We start from the raw sequence: 15,678 nt of genomic DNA on the forward strand, positions 1-15,678 counted from the left end.
TTGAACTGGTGCATGTAGATTGCTTTTGTTTAGCCAGGGCAGAACTATTCGACGGCGTAATGGTCAGTACCGTCGATGCCCCGGGGTGTAGCAGTAATGCCGGCTGTCAAGTGTTTCCAGTGGGAGAGAGGGAATCGTGGGTGTAGCCCGCTCTGTATGGAGCCACATCAAACCCACCAATAGAAACTTTTTAACTTGCAAGCAAAGATTACTGATTTATAACTAAAATGATCACATTTTTACTTACAAACTTGATTTTTGATTGCAGTTCAAGAAATATGCTCTCAAAACAGTTTTATATGATTGCAACAAAAAGACAAAAAAATACCTCCATAGTGATTCTGCTGGGCCTACTCAAAGGCCTGCTCTACAGCGGTGGTTGAATGCTTTCAACCTTCATCCAAGGAGGGACAGGCATGTGAAACTCTGAGTGACTCAGTCTTATCAGAGAGCTCTGTGTCCATGGCGGGACTGCAGGCTGCTACCACAGGGGGTTTCCTTGGGCAATCTGCCGTCAAGAAGGTCACTAGTGTTCACCGATGCATCCAGAACAGGCTGGGGAGCAGTCTGGGAGGGCAGAACAGTGAGAGGTGTCTGGGAACCACCTTGGGACACAGAACATATCAATGTGCTGGAGCTGAGGGCAGTGTACCTGGTTCTCAGGGCATTTCTTCCATTTATTCGTAGCAGACGTGTTCTGGTGAGGATGGACAATTCCTCCAATGTGTACCACATCAGCCATCAGGGGGGTCCGAAGTCTCTGCATTGTCTCAAAATTGCACAGAGTCTTCTGTCTTGGGCCTTTCCACACCTGGCCTCACACAGGGCCGTGTATCTGCCAGGAGAACTGAATCTGGCAGCAGATCTTCTGTCCAGGACCGGGCCTCTCCTGGGGGAGTAGAGACTGCACCCGGAGGTGGTGGCAGGCTTGTGGGCTCGCTTCGGCATAGCCCTGGTGGATCTGTTTGCGTCATGAGAGACAACTCACTGCCAATGGTGGTTTTCCCTGAGGCATCCAAGCGGTCCTTTGGGCCTGGATGCTCTGTCTCACGAGGGTTACTGTACGCTTGTCCCACACTGCCAGACAGAGTCGCGCAGGGGAGTTACAAGGTTCTGTTGGTGGCCCCACGGTGGTTGAGGAGACATTGGTTTCCAGCCCTTCTTCGCCTGATCCACGGTCAACCCTGTCCCTTGCCCCTCAGGGCGGACCTTCTTTCTCAGGCAGAGGGGCAAATCTGGCATCCCAAGCCAGCTGTCATGCAGTTGTGGGCTTGGCCTCTTCTCAGCCCATCACTCAGGGACTGAGTGAGGCTGTCCTGGTGACTATAGGCAATGCCAGAGCGCCCTCCACATGTGCTAATTATAATCAAAGATGGAAGTTGTTTGGGTCATGATGTCATGATAAGGGTTTGGATCCTGTCACCTGTTCACTGGCTTTGGTGCTGCTTTTCTTCCAGTCACAGCTTGATGCAGGTAGGGCAGCCAGCACTTTGAGGGTTTACTCTGCTGCAATATCCGCTTTCCATGAGCTGGTGGGGGGTCTTTCTGTAGGGAAACACCCCATGGTATCCTAATTTCTGAAAGGTGCTAAACGTTTACGTCCAGGCAGGACTTTGAGAGCTCCATCTTGGGACCTCCCTTTAGTGTTGAGGTCATTGGCTGTTGCCCCATATGAACCTCTGGAGTAGGCAGATCTGCAGCTTCTGTCACACAAGACTGCCTTCCTCCTGGCTGTATGTTCTGCCAAGAGGGTCAGTGAGCTATATACACACATATCTGTGAGTGAGAAGTGTTTAAGGTGGAAAGCAGAGAATGCAGGGGTGTTCCTGTGGCCAAACCCCTTTTTCCTCCCTAAGGTGGTAATTCATCAGACTGTGAATCAGGCAATTGAAATAAATGCATTCCGACCTAATCCTGCCTACCAAGGGGGTGTTGCTCTCAATATTTTGTGTCCAGTCAGAGCACTGAAGGCTTATGTTGAGCGTACTCGGTCACTGCGACAGGAATACACTCAGCTGTTCGTGTGTTATGGTGTTAAGCAGTTGGGCCAACCGTTGTCCAAGCAGCGTCTGTCCCACTGGTTGGTGGAGGCAATCTCTCATGCTTACTCCAGCCAAGGTTTTCCAATTCCTGACGGTCTGGTGGCCCACTCCACATGCAGTGTGGCCACTTCATGGGCAGCGCTTAAGGGAGTTGCTGTTAGTGACATTTGTGCAGCTGCGTCATGGAGTACCCCATACAAGTTTGTCAGGTTTTATAGAGTCAATGTATCATCGTTTCCATGTCAGCCACTGAGCAGGTTGGGGAGGTGTTGGACTCCTCCGTTCCCCGCGACAGTGTTGGTATGAGTCATCTAGTATAAAGACCGTGGTGACGGTCAGAAGTGAGGTCGAAATAGATCGTAAGTTATTTCCGTAACTATGGATCTATGAGACCGAATAATGACAGTCACCATCTCTTGTCGCTCGGAATGGGCTGAGGCGTTCCAGGCAAGAGGAAGACAGTAGCGGCAGTAGCTCAGTCCATAGGGACTTGGGTTGGGAACTGGAGGGTTGCCTGTCCGGACCAAATATGGAGCGTGTACTGGTGGCTGGAGAGGTGCCAGTTCACCTCCTGGGAACTACCGAGGTGCCCTTGAGCAAGGCACCGAACCCCCCAACTGCTCGGGGCACCTGTCCATGGCAGCCCCCTCACTCTGACATCTCTCCACTTTGTGCATGTATAGGTCCTGTTTGTGCATGTGTGTGTCTTTCAGACCTGTGTGTTAATGACAAAAGAGTGAAAAAAATTGAATTTCCCATCAGGGGCATTAATTAAGTTAGATAGGTTAGGAGATGGCATCATTCAGTGTAAAGACCATGGTGACATTGTTCGGTCTCATAGTTATGGACGTAACTTGCGTTAGTTTTGTGTCTGACTTCATCCCAACTTGCTCTGACGTATTACAAAAGTTGACGGCGATAAAATTGCGAGAGCGAGGCGGCCGCAGTTTTTTGAGCCAGGTGCTGCAGTTGCTCTCCACCGACTGCACTGCCTGGCTCTCACCTGATCTAACAGCTGATTGGTTTAGAGGTTGGCTCAACAATATGCCGTTTTAGATAAACTTTTAATTTTTGTTGGATTTCAGATATTTCAATTTTATTTGTCCGATTTGGAGGTTTATTCTGCAACAGAAAACATGTTGTGTGACTGATGGTGAAGTTTAGTTGTTAGAGACTAGATACATCCATCATAAACTATACAGAGTCTACTGTATATTAACAGGAGAGTGTTTTAGTTGTTCGGGGGACAAGTATTTAACATCACAAAGACTTGCGGTCAGTGGGATGTGAGGATAGCTAAAATAACATCTGTACAGATGTGAAGCCCTGACTATACTGTATCTGACTGATCTGTAATGAAAGATGTATAAAATATGAACCTCATAGTCAGACAAAATTAATTTAGCCTGTGTAGTTGAGGGGACAGGTCTGCTCTGCAGCAGCAAACTGATATGATGCTGATACACATGAAAATGAATGTAAAATAGAGGTTGAAGCATGAACATACATTATAGATCGCCTTTAAAGCATTTTAATAAATCAGTCTATTGTAACTAAAACAACTGGAGACTGAAAACAAACTCATATATGGGTCTGATAACATTTGAATAAATTGACATCATATGGGACAGGATGTAGCCTAAGTGTTTCTGTGACTTCCTGTACAGACTGAAGGCTGCTGGAAACTGTCGGGAAACTGTCTGACTTCACCGCAGCTTTTTGTCACTGCCTTCTGCTGCAGCTGCCTGCTCTCGTCTACTTTCAAGGCGAGGTGCAGTTCATCTCGAGTGAGTCTAGTGACAGTTGGTAATGATCTTTAATTAAACACAGGCAAAGCAGGCTCTTGGGCAGATAAAGAAACACAGGTAACGGTTTGTTCTTCAGGTTCAGAGCCCACACAGTCTCTGGGTTCAGGGGCCAGGGACCGACCGGGCTGAACCCAGAAGCAGGGCTGAAAATGAGGATGCGAGTCCTCGGATCTGAATACTCCAGTCTGCTAGCAGGCAGAGGTGACAGAGTGGGGCTTACTGGCGGCGTGGTCGAGAAGGCGAGGGGTCCTGAACCAGAAGAGCAGTTCAGCGAAGCAGCAGAGCCAACGAGGGACGAGCAGTCAGGGGAAGTCAGGACCAGGTGGCAGTGGCGGCGGCAGCCAATTTTTACTGGAGGTGCTGGGGGGGAGCTTGACTATTAATTGGAGGTGCTAAGGAGTTGTGGAGTGAGAGAGAGAGAGAGAGAGAGAGAGAGAGAGAGAGAGCGCACATATTTTCACAGGCCATAATACACATACTGAGCAATATAAAAGAACGACAGATTCAGACTCTTGCTCAACACAGCCTGCCCTCTCTCTCCCACACCTTAACAGACAGCCGTAAGCCATTTCAGGACCAAGGACACTGTCCTTGGTCCTGAAACGGCCCACACTAACACTAACACAACACTATCGACTATGCCAGAGTATAATGAAAAATAATTCCTGTACTGCACCTTGGCAGGCTAATATATTGTTACTCACCACTAGACGTCTTTACAGGAGAACGATGCGTCTGTTGTTATGGTTGCTGGCAAAGGCATCGATGATTTTTTCGGCGTCCAGCTCTTTGGTCCTTTTGGTGTTAATGGCCAAGAATGCCAGGTTAGTTTTGCGTGTATAGCCACTGCTGTTCCTCATGTACATCTTTAAACACTGGAGGCAAGAGAAACTCTGTTCGCAACTTGCTGAAGACATGGGAAGTGTTACTGATATACATATCAGTTTATACAAGTCTTCAAATGCATCCTTGTATGGGCCCATGAGTGACAGGAACTCCATTGTGCTGTTAACAGTGTGTCCTTTGTCTTTCTTTTTTGCAGCAGCCGGCAGACTTGGTGTAACTCTGCGGTCAAGTTCTTTTCATCTATGCCATAATACCGGGACATTGGCAGTATTTTTTGTTTGTTAAGAAATGCTGTGTGCTTAGGACTGAGGGCTGTCACACCCATTAGCATATTGTTTGCTTTTGATGAAAAGCGTCTCTTCATTTCACTTCACAAGAGTCTGTCAATAATCGGGTAAAACGAGTGCTGTCTCATGTCATCCATGGTGTCGTGCTTTCTCTCTATTGGAGCCTCAACTACAAAACTCTTCAAGTGTCGAGGTGGTTGGGCCTATCTTTTGTCGCGTGGTTGGCTCTGTGCTGTGATGCTGGCCTTCTCGCACAGCTCCTCTGCTCGCTCTCTAATATGTGTCCATGAATCCTCTGTGCGTTTTTCGGAGATGGCACTGATGACGGACTGGGCCAGGTCTCCTGCTGATGCTAGATCAAGATCGGGTGACTGCAATTGATCAGACATGAATTTAGTCAGTCTGAATAGATCTTCAAAGAGAGTCAGGTGCAGGACAAACTGCTCATCTATGATAGCAGATATAGCCCTTGCCTCAGCACTCCTGCGTAGGTTTAGTTGGCTGATAATGTCCTGCAGGGTAGCTCGGATGGATGGAAGAGCTTTCTTGATGACACACACAGTACAGGATACTGGCATGCCCAGCGTGTGTCAGGCAATCTCTTAAGCTCTATGCACTGCACTTTTGGTTTAAGTTCTATCTGCTTTTTCAAAAACATATCATGCACAGCAGACCCAGAGAAAAAGTTGTACAACATTTGTACAGTTTTGAAAAACTCAGCTGCAGTTTTCACGTTGTTGACACAGTCCACCAACACCAGATTATGAGCGTGGCAGCGTATGTAAAGCGCTTGTGGCACCTCTTGACGGAGCCTCTGTTGCTCACCGCTGTGACATCCTGACATGACAGCTGCGCCGTCATAACACTGTTCGATACATGCTTTGACATCAGTGTTGCACTGACTGAGCGTACTTTTGATACTGTTCAGTAGGAAGTCTGCATCCAGTCCATCAGCAACATCAAAATGTAAGAATTCCTCATGAACATCCCCTTTCTTCAGATAATGCACCACAATAGAAATTTGCTCCTTCTTACTGACGTCTTTACTCTCGTCTACCATAAGTGCAAAATACTCTGCCTCCTTCACTTCATCACTGATTTCTTTTCTCAACATATTTGCCATTACAGAAAAAAATCTCACTCTGAATGTCATGGTGTGTGTATTTAGCATTTGATGGATTGTCGCTAATCTTTTTGGCTACTGTACTGTCAAACATACTGATGACATTCAGCAGTTCAATGAAATTCCCTCTGTTTGTTGATTGCTCAACCTCAGCATGGCCTCTTTGAGCAATGCCCTGACAGGCTGTGTAGCACAAACTCTCCACCATGGCCTTCATGTACTGCTGACTTTCCTTGACAAGTTTTGAATGTCCTACATCAAGCAGGTGTGATATTTTTGAGCCGCTGTCCTGCTTCATCTTGAATTCAGTCCATGCCTCCATTGAAAAATTGTGTGCTGCACTTACATTATGAGACTTAAACTTGCTTGTAGCTTTTCGCCAGTTTCGGAAGCCAGTGATTGTGAATGCTGGCTCAGAATGAAATCCATGCTCACCACCGGGTTGTGAAAAATGCCTGCAGGCAAAACAAAAAGCTGCATCTCTGGTGATGCTGTTTTCCAGCCAGACATGTTGATCAAACCAGTGTACACTGAAACTCCTTTTCTGAGTCCCAAGCATCTGAGATTGGTATGCTTTCAGAATTGGATGTCTTGGCCCTTCATGTGGTTGTTGGCTAACATCCAGGGCATCCACGCAAGCACTGCCAGCTGCGTTGTTATTTGCATCATCATCAACACTGGACGTAGTAGCAGCACTGCCACTATTAGAGTCATCATCCTGATCCTCCGAGTCGAGATCTTTTTTGGACTGAGATTCTGTCTCTAAACTTACAGGACTTCTATTTGGTTGTGTCACACGAGGCCGCTAAGGTACTAAGAACCGTTCCATTTTGTCAGCTAAGTGCCCGTCACACTGTTTCTTCAATCACTTCAACCTGGCGGGGGGTCAGGTGCTGCGCTGGGGCAGGACCTACTGTAAATAATGTATTATCGGGCACCCTATAATACATTATTTATGGTACGTTTGCATTTCATGGGGGGTGCTATGGGGGTGGTATGGGCTTCGTTGGGGGTGCTGAAGCACATCCAAACCCCCCCAGCGCCGCCTATGCCAGGCGGAGAAGTCGGGACCAAGTGAGCAGACAGGACAGGCAGACTAGCCGACAATGGATGAGCAGGAGGTAAATAGAAGCCAGCCGATGGATCGAGGAACTGACGGGTAGGTGAAAGGAGAACACAGACACGTGTGGTGGCTCACAGACAGACAGTCTCTTAGCTGCAGCAGGCAACTGGCGAACAGGTGGGAACACTCAGGCTGAAGCTTCGTCGCAGGAAAACACCACACAGCCACAGGCAGAACTCGTGGTCGGGGACAAAAGACTGGTGAGTTAATGGGAAACAGACGATGCAGGCAGGTCAGAGGCAGGCAGGGTTGGCAACGGGAGATCAAGCAGTTAAGGAGTGCTGCAAAGTCTTGCATGTGGGCGAAGTACTACCTGGCAAAGGGTGAGTGAGCTCCAGAGGCTTTTAATAATAATGATAATAATAATAATAATAATGATAATGATAATACATTATACTTATATAGCGCTTCTCAGGACACTCAAAGACGCTTTACAAATTCAGGGTCAATGCTGATTCAACACATTTTTTATGCATTTATTTATTGATACATTTTCTTTTCTTCATAGTGTTAGAAACCTCAATGAATATGATTTAATCTAAAATCAGGAATACTCAAATCTGAAATGTGCAGGTGTTTTCAGTTAAAACCCATGCCAAGTTTTGTGTAAACATTTAGGAATAATTAAAAAAAATTAACACATCAAATGACCGCTACTCAAAATAGCATCCACATTTAGCAAAATGACCATCATACTACTGCAAATGAGAGTATAATGTTGTCCTATAGTATGAGCTGTTGTGGTAATGACTGTGCTCATATCTGTATGAGTATGACTGGATGTTTCCAGTCAGCTGGTAGCAAGGCAGTTGATGAAAAAACATAGCAGATGAAGAAGATAGCAGGTGTAATGAAGCATGGCAGAGGCAGCTGCTGCCCATCAGATAATGCAACTGTGACTTCAGCATCTGATATAACATATTGAGCCTATTTAGACCAGAGGCCTGTACTATGAAGCCAGTCCAACGTACTGACTAACCTGTCACATTGGCTATCTGGATAATGGGTACTACAAAGCTGGTTATCAAGTAGCTCAATCAGCTCTGGGTTTTCCTACCCGGCTGCGAGCATGTTCATGTGAAAGACGTGAGGCTGTTTATTATGAGCAACATCCTCAGACCCATGATTGAAGTAGACTGCTTCATATCATATGAGATTACATGGCAGAAAAAGTATCTGGGACTGTGAGACAGCAAAATGTAAATGGCACGGGATGTAAATGATACGCTGTAATCTTGTGACGGAAAATGTAGATCATTGATAATACTAGCCCAAAATTTACCATCAGCTGAGACTTAAATCATGTGTATGTGTCATTAGGCTCTATGTGACATTAGTATGGAGTGTTTTTGCTATTTAGTTGGATGATGATGAAACTACTCTGAATATGCCATATAAAACACTGTAAAGTAATGCCAAACTGTTTCTGCTACTTAAGTAAAGGGTGGAAAAGTAGTTTAGTTTGTGACTGATGAGATCCGTCTAACCAAAATGTTGCATTTATAAGAACAGCAGCCAACTGACAGTGTGTGGATTATTTTTCTATGAACTTTTTTCTTAGTTCTCATCACACAGGTGTCACGTTATTTTGAGCTGCAGAGATGAACTCAGAGTGTAAAATAGAAACACTGTCACTGCAGACGAAAATAAACTTTGCACAAGCTTAAAATCATGTGTTTAGTGTGTAAATTATCTCTGTGAGAAGATCTGTTTTATAAAAACCATTGGCAACAGAGCCCTGGAGCAATGAAATGATTCTGCTGACCTATAACAATAGACTACTCTTTTTTTAATTGAGATTCCGAACTTTTGTCAAGGGTGTGATTAAGGATGATCACGCAACACTTGGTCCAACTTGACATAAAATGGGTAAGTTATAGAGCTTTTAGCACACTGCCACCAAAGCAACCTCCTGCACTGATTGATTCCTTGTTGGTGACGCATCAGGATTACTTATTTACTTACTCCTCTTCGTCCCCTATGGGACATAAGGCTTCAATGACATCAGGATGCATTAGTGTTTACTCAGCAAAAGATGTGTGGTCAAATGCGTCCCAGACTGCCTCAGCAAGTGGTCTCAGTGATTGGATCACGATGTGTCTTGGTGGTCGTTTATAGGTATAAACAAGCTTAATAGTCCATGTATTGGACAAACTGAAAGTTTGACCTGACCTGATCAACACTGTAACCATTCATCCTGTGGGGAACATGACCGTCTGCACAAAAATTGTCAAAATATTTAGTCTTAAACAAAAAAGTGATCAACTGATCTCTCTTCTAGAGCCACAACATTTCAGTGGCTTAGATCAAATTCTGCATTACTCAAAGCACTAATAAAAACACATTTCAGTCTGGTGTCATTTCCTCTGCAGAATTTAATTTGTTGCTTGGGTATTTTGTTACAGATCAACAGTATCACTCCATATACAACTACAAGTACAGTATTTTGTACAGTTCATATTCAAATACATATTTTTCATTGGCTTATTTACAAAACACATTTTTTTATGTACATGTTTTAATATCAGTGCAACGTCACTTTCTTTCAACAAACAGCTTACAAAAAAGTTTTTTAAATTAACACATCTGGTTCAGATCCAACATAAATGAACTTAAATAAAAACAGGCTACAGACACTGACAGACAGCTCAGTAGTAGATCGCACTGCCTGCCAACACTCTATTCTACTGTGTGTGTGTGTGTGTGTGTGTGTGTGTGTGTGTGTGTTTGTGTGTGTTTGGGGAGGGGGTGGGGGGCTTAAGATAATATCCCCGTGGTTCACAAGATTGGTGTTTACCTAATTTCAGCATCAAAATTCACTTCTGTTGGGCAGAAAATCTTTGTTCCTGGATTTAAATTGTGTTATTTTGCTAATACAGTTTAAGCTACAGGTGTGGTAAGCTTAGCATCACACAAGTAGTCCAACAGTGCAAGGGAACATTCACAGCCACAAAAGACAGCTATTGCACCTTTAAATGAAGCAAACATTACAAACTGGGTTCTCAAGACGCTATCTTTAGGGAAATTTGCCCTTTAATTCATCTGATGAAGTTTTAAACAGACACAAACTGGACCTTGTCTACAGCTCAGTGCAAAGGCAGGAGGGCAGAGGACAAAAAGAACTGAGCAAGTAAACATAAATAGCACTCATCCGTTCGTTTCCATTTGTTCAACAAATCTACTCTGCAAAGAAAAAATAAGTTTCATTCAGTGACATTATCTCCTAAATACATCCACAATGACGTTATCTCCTCAAAAATACAGCAGCTTAAAAGGGGCGAGCGCAGAGATCCATCTCCTGTCATCTAAAAGACAAAGTATGGTGCTGCTGACTGTCTTCTGTCTCTTCACAGTGATTAGATTGAGCCCCGCGCAGGAGGAGCTCCATACACGCTGCTACACACTAGACACAAAGCTCTATCACTGTTCTCCACACAGCAAAACCTGCCAGACTAAGCTCAACAGTCACATCAAGAAGCCAGATCTTCAGATAAAAGCTGGAATAGAATTTAGAGTTTACATAAAACCAATAATTTGACTTAGCACAAAGAAGACAAGTGACACTCTAAATGTTGGGTCCAGTAATGTGTGAAGCTTTTACAGATGTGACTACAGTCAGACACACACTGCAGCTCTCAATGTTTTTCACAGGCTGTGGTCACTGTTGGACAATAAATGAACAATAAACTGAAACTATGTGATATCAGTGATTCTGTTTATGAGGACAGAAGTTTTGGTAACACTTGTATGGGTGTGGAAGTTTTTTAGCATTTCTGATTTCCAAGGAATCTCCTTAAAACAATCCAAATTTTGATTAAATGTTAAATAAATTAGGAAACATTTTGGAACTGAATTGTCTCAGTTTCCCCTGCAATTAGCACCAAATTATGTAATTCTTTTAGAAGTCTTCCATTGATTCACACTTCCATATAATTTCCTTTATAGGAAATGATTGTGTCTATGGGAGCCTTTAGGGCCAAAGTAACCTACTAGGGTGTGCCTGGGCAAAAATAGGGCTATGGGCCCCCACCTATGGGGTACTGTGCCAACCAAAAATACAGGACTTTAAGATCTGGTTTAAATAAAGGCTTTAATGGTGGATATTACAAAAATAAAATAAAAATAAAAAATGCAATTCATCAAATTAGCTCTAGGACACTGGGGGATCTGCCCAATTTGCCTGGTTGGTAGTCCAGCTTTGAGACCCTTAAAATCAAGTGTTACTGAAGCTTCTACAGATATTAAACAGGGTGCCATCTTGAAAATCAACACAAGGTGCAGACTCCATTTATAGCAATATTGAGATGTCTTATGAGTGGCCCTTAAGGATTCATTCAGCACCCTCACAAACTGATTTCTGCACAGTGGTTTCACTTACCTCCTGGCTGCTGTGATGAACAGGTGTACGCCAGGACACTGTGACATAATTGCAGGATGTGCTTACAGGAGACTCTAAGTACAAGAAATAGGCTCCAACCTTTGAACTGGAGAGGACAGTAACACTCAGCCTGGTGTTAAACTCCATCGATAAACACATCAAAATTTGTTTGCAAGTGTTTTCTGGAGTTGTACTACATATGAAAAAAAGCTGTGTGAAGTCTGATAATGTCCTCACGTGATGTCACTTGAGTCAGCATTAGTTAGGGCTGATAATGGAAATGAAAAAAATCTGGGGGTGGGGAGTTACACAGAAGTGAGATACCAGACCTCTGTAGCTGTTTAAAGCTGTAGTTGGTAACTTTTATATTTGCTGAAACTATCACCATATTCACACAGCACTAAATGAGACAGATAATCTGAAAAAAATATATTCGCCAGCCTATTCAACTGCTACTAAAAACAACCCATGAGAGCTAAGGGCTTATTTATGCTCAATGTTAGATACAGAGACCGAGACGAACAGAGCTTTCTGTCTGTACTCTGCATTCATTTAATCTGTATTTGTCCATGTTTTCTGGAAGCTTATGGATAAGGATGAGACAGAGCACCACCAGACATTGTGGAGGCAGTGTAGCATAGTTCAAGTGAAATATGACCATAGGAGAAAACAAAGACATTTAAATAATGGCAGAATGGAAGGAATCAGTAATACATAAATAATATTAGGATGTATATAATGGCCACACAGACAATCATCTACAATGCTGAGTCCACTTAAATGCACAGTATTATGACCTCCTCCACCATCGCCTCGTTTGTTTGTGTGTGAAACCTTTGACTCCATCCTGAGATGTATAATCGACTCTCTTGGCTGACTGTGGAGGCTAAACTAAAATCTAGTCTTTTTTTTATTCAAGCATACTGTCATAGAGGCGTCTCAGTTTGGAATATGCTCCCTACCAGCATTAGACAGATAAAAAATAGATATTCCTTCAAGAAGTCACTAAAACTAAAATTGATGAATCACATGTAATTTTTGTTGTGGCAGTTCTGGAACATTTTTGTGAATTTTATTTTATTATTTTGTAGTTTTTTTTTTTTTTTTTTACTTGGTGCAGTAAGTTTGTGACAATCTTGTTTTTGTCCTAATTTTGGGTTGATATTGAATTCTACTGTCTCACTGATATTGTGTGATTTTAAATTGATGTACTTTTAATGTTGTTTTGTGAGTGGACCCCAGGAAGACTAGCAACCACTTTGTGGAAGCTAATGGGGATCCAAATAAAGAATAAAGAATATTGACATTTGACTGTATCCATGCCATCTTAAAGGACAGATGGACGTATATAAGCAGCGGCGTTTACAACGTTTGGAAAAGACAAATCTATTTTTTAAATGAACCTTATGGAGTCTTTGATGCAGCTGTTAATCATGTCAATCACTGCTCATGAACTGCGGTCAAACTGTTATTCTAGGCAGTGCTGATCAAATATGAATGAAGATTCTGTTACTGCATTAACTACTTCTCACCTCAAATAATGTCAGAAACATATTTTACTATACTGTCAAGCTGTAAAATGAAAAAGCTGGTCCGTACAGCCACAAACTTTTTCATTTTACTGATAAACAGTTACTAAAATATGTTTCTGAAAACATCTGAGGTGAGAGATAGGCAGTGCAGTGACAGCATCTTGATTCATATTTGATCAGCAGTGCCTGGTTTGACTGCACACGAGCAGTGACACAGCCAGCACATGACTGACAGTTGTCTAAGAGACTCCTCGGCTCTGACTGGTTGTTGTCAGTGTGCTGCAGCAGATTCTAGCAAATTAGAAGCAGTAGGAAGAGGAGGAGGGAAGTGATTTTTTTCACAGACTGGCAGTCTCATGTAAATCTCTCAGAATATAGTGACAGTTTCAGCAAATATGACACAAAGTTATTTTTTATAAAAGTTAACAACTAAAACTTTATCTGTTACTAACACCAAAACATCCGACTGAACTGTCAGCCACTGAGATGCATTCTGGATAACATAAGCACCAGGTATTGACAAGAAGGATGAATGTGTGACATGAAAAGGATATCTCTCTGAGTGAAATGCTAAATTGGTGGAGTACTACTGTAAGTAACAATAACATTAAAATGACAGGCAAAATCATTTTGTACCTACAACAAAGTGTTCCTCAATGGCCCAAATTTGTCTGGTTTCATATTGGGGAGAATACAAACATTACCATTACAGATGAGTTTGAATCTCAATGGTTGGGAAATGCAGCAGGTGAAAAGTTCATGTTCTGAAGGTGCCTTGAAGACAAGCCTGATGCCTCTGCTGTAGCTTTAAGATAAACAGCCATTCTCAACCTGAAGTGGCTACTAGATTCCGCCTTGACAAAAGAAGATCACAACAATAAAATAAATCTTTTATAAAACAACGTCTTTGCAGAATCACAACCCCCCAACCCCGCCCACCTTACCACAAAAAAAAAAAAAAAAAAAAAAAAAAAAAATCAAACAATCAAACATATACTGTATATTATTCTTTTAGCATCTCTGTTTTGAAATCATGGCACCTGTCCTAATCAAACCCAAATTGATATTCAACCTTTTTGAGTTTCAGAGAAGTTATGGGTACACACAGGTTAACATTGCACAAATCACCACTGATATTTGGCAGAATAAAAAACAGTTCTGGCAGTCTGGGGGTGGGGGTCTGAAATGTGTGTACCATGACTCCTATATTGGAAGGAAGCATTTTATTTATAATTATTAATACTGTCACAGACTTTTAGGGTACAGTTGGCCGACAGACTGCAGGAAGCGATGAGGTAGCATGTGACTTATGTTTTCCCTGGTGACACTATCGCTAAAGAAAACCTTTGGAGAACCATTTATTAAAAGCCGACACAGTATCCAGTATAATAGATACCAAATTTTCTGTGGCATCAGATATGACATCAGCACAGGTACTTTAATTTTTGGGCCCTGTTAAACTTGGCATTTAAAACCCAACCTGTATCCAATTAGTGGCCTTGCAATTACACCTGAACTTTATTCTGTGGCCTCATTATTTTCCTTCCTCAGTAAGATACCCAGGCTCAGATCATATGATAACTCGAAGTGTCTTTTTTTTCTCATTTTGACATCACAAGTGATAAATGCACAAAAACAAAGCAACATCACTTCATGACTTGGCCATACTAGCATACATTTAGAGATGCTTTAGTATGCAAGTATGTATATGTTACAAGTGTGTTATGTTGAGGGTTGTTCACGAGGGGAGGAGGGGGTTTGTTTTGCTGGGCTCAGCAAAGTGCACCACTTTAGTGCTTTCACCGGGGCTTCATTGTTATCTTGGCAAACCTTCGCACCAAATTATGTTTGCTATCAAGTGAAAGTGCTGTGACGCGTCTCTAAAGACAGATACCACAGTTCGACTCTAGTCATTAGCAGTTTGTGAGAATTCTTCTTTACGTCTGGTGCTTCCTGCTCAGAGCAGCAGGTGGGAGCAGAGAGCAGATGTAGTGATAGCTGAAGGAAGTCGAGGTGCCATCACTGGAGGACACAGTATTTTTTGTAGTCGGACTCAAAGTCTTCATCCATGCTACTGGTGTCAGCCATTTTCTTGCCATCGATCTTTGGCAGGAACTGGGAGTAGTCGACTCCCTGTTGTTCGTAGAAGAGGATGTAGGCTGAGTCAGTGTCGATCTCCTCTGAGTGCACTTCCTGGAGGAATTTTTTTAAACACAGAGGGGTTGTGATTCATCTTTTTAAGGTACATGCCAATGAACCTGTTAGGTATTGTTACAAGCAAATGTGTGGTGGTATGCATCCATTACTCGGATGAATTTCCAAATATTACATACAGTGGATTTTATTCCAATGAGTTTGTATAGATCTGTTTTCACTTAGACATCTCTATTCTGTCAATTTGAGTAGAAACTAGAGCACAGAAGATTTGTGTGCCTGAAATCTGAAATCTTTTCCGGAGCAGGGGGCTTGGTTTTGCGGTCACAAAATGAAGAAATAGAAATGTATGTGTTGCAAAGGAACGTGTTTATTATCAAAACGA

At 42.9% G+C, this 15,678-nt stretch overlaps 1 protein-coding gene across 8 annotated transcripts in view; it reads right to left on the reverse strand.

Annotated features, from left to right (window-relative positions):
• usp32 (ubiquitin specific peptidase 32) overlaps window positions 1-15,678 on the reverse strand; it is a 266,626-nt gene that overhangs the window by 18,767 nt on the left and 232,181 nt on the right. The window contains exon 34 of one of the 8 annotated variants that reach the window (XM_049576738.1): window positions 9,985-15,332. The exons of the other annotated variants lie outside the window; for them this stretch is intronic. Coding sequence (XP_049432695.1) covers window positions 15,159-15,332 — 174 coding nt within the window. The 3' untranslated portion in view covers window positions 9,985-15,158. Of the gene's footprint in view, window positions 1-9,984; window positions 15,333-15,678 lie in introns of those variants that run through there. 8 annotated transcript variants of the gene reach the window in all.

Source organism: Epinephelus fuscoguttatus, linkage group LG5 (genome assembly GCF_011397635.1).
Source record: "Epinephelus fuscoguttatus linkage group LG5, E.fuscoguttatus.final_Chr_v1".
In the NCBI taxonomy this organism is placed as follows: domain Eukaryota; kingdom Metazoa; phylum Chordata; class Actinopteri; order Perciformes; family Serranidae; genus Epinephelus; species Epinephelus fuscoguttatus.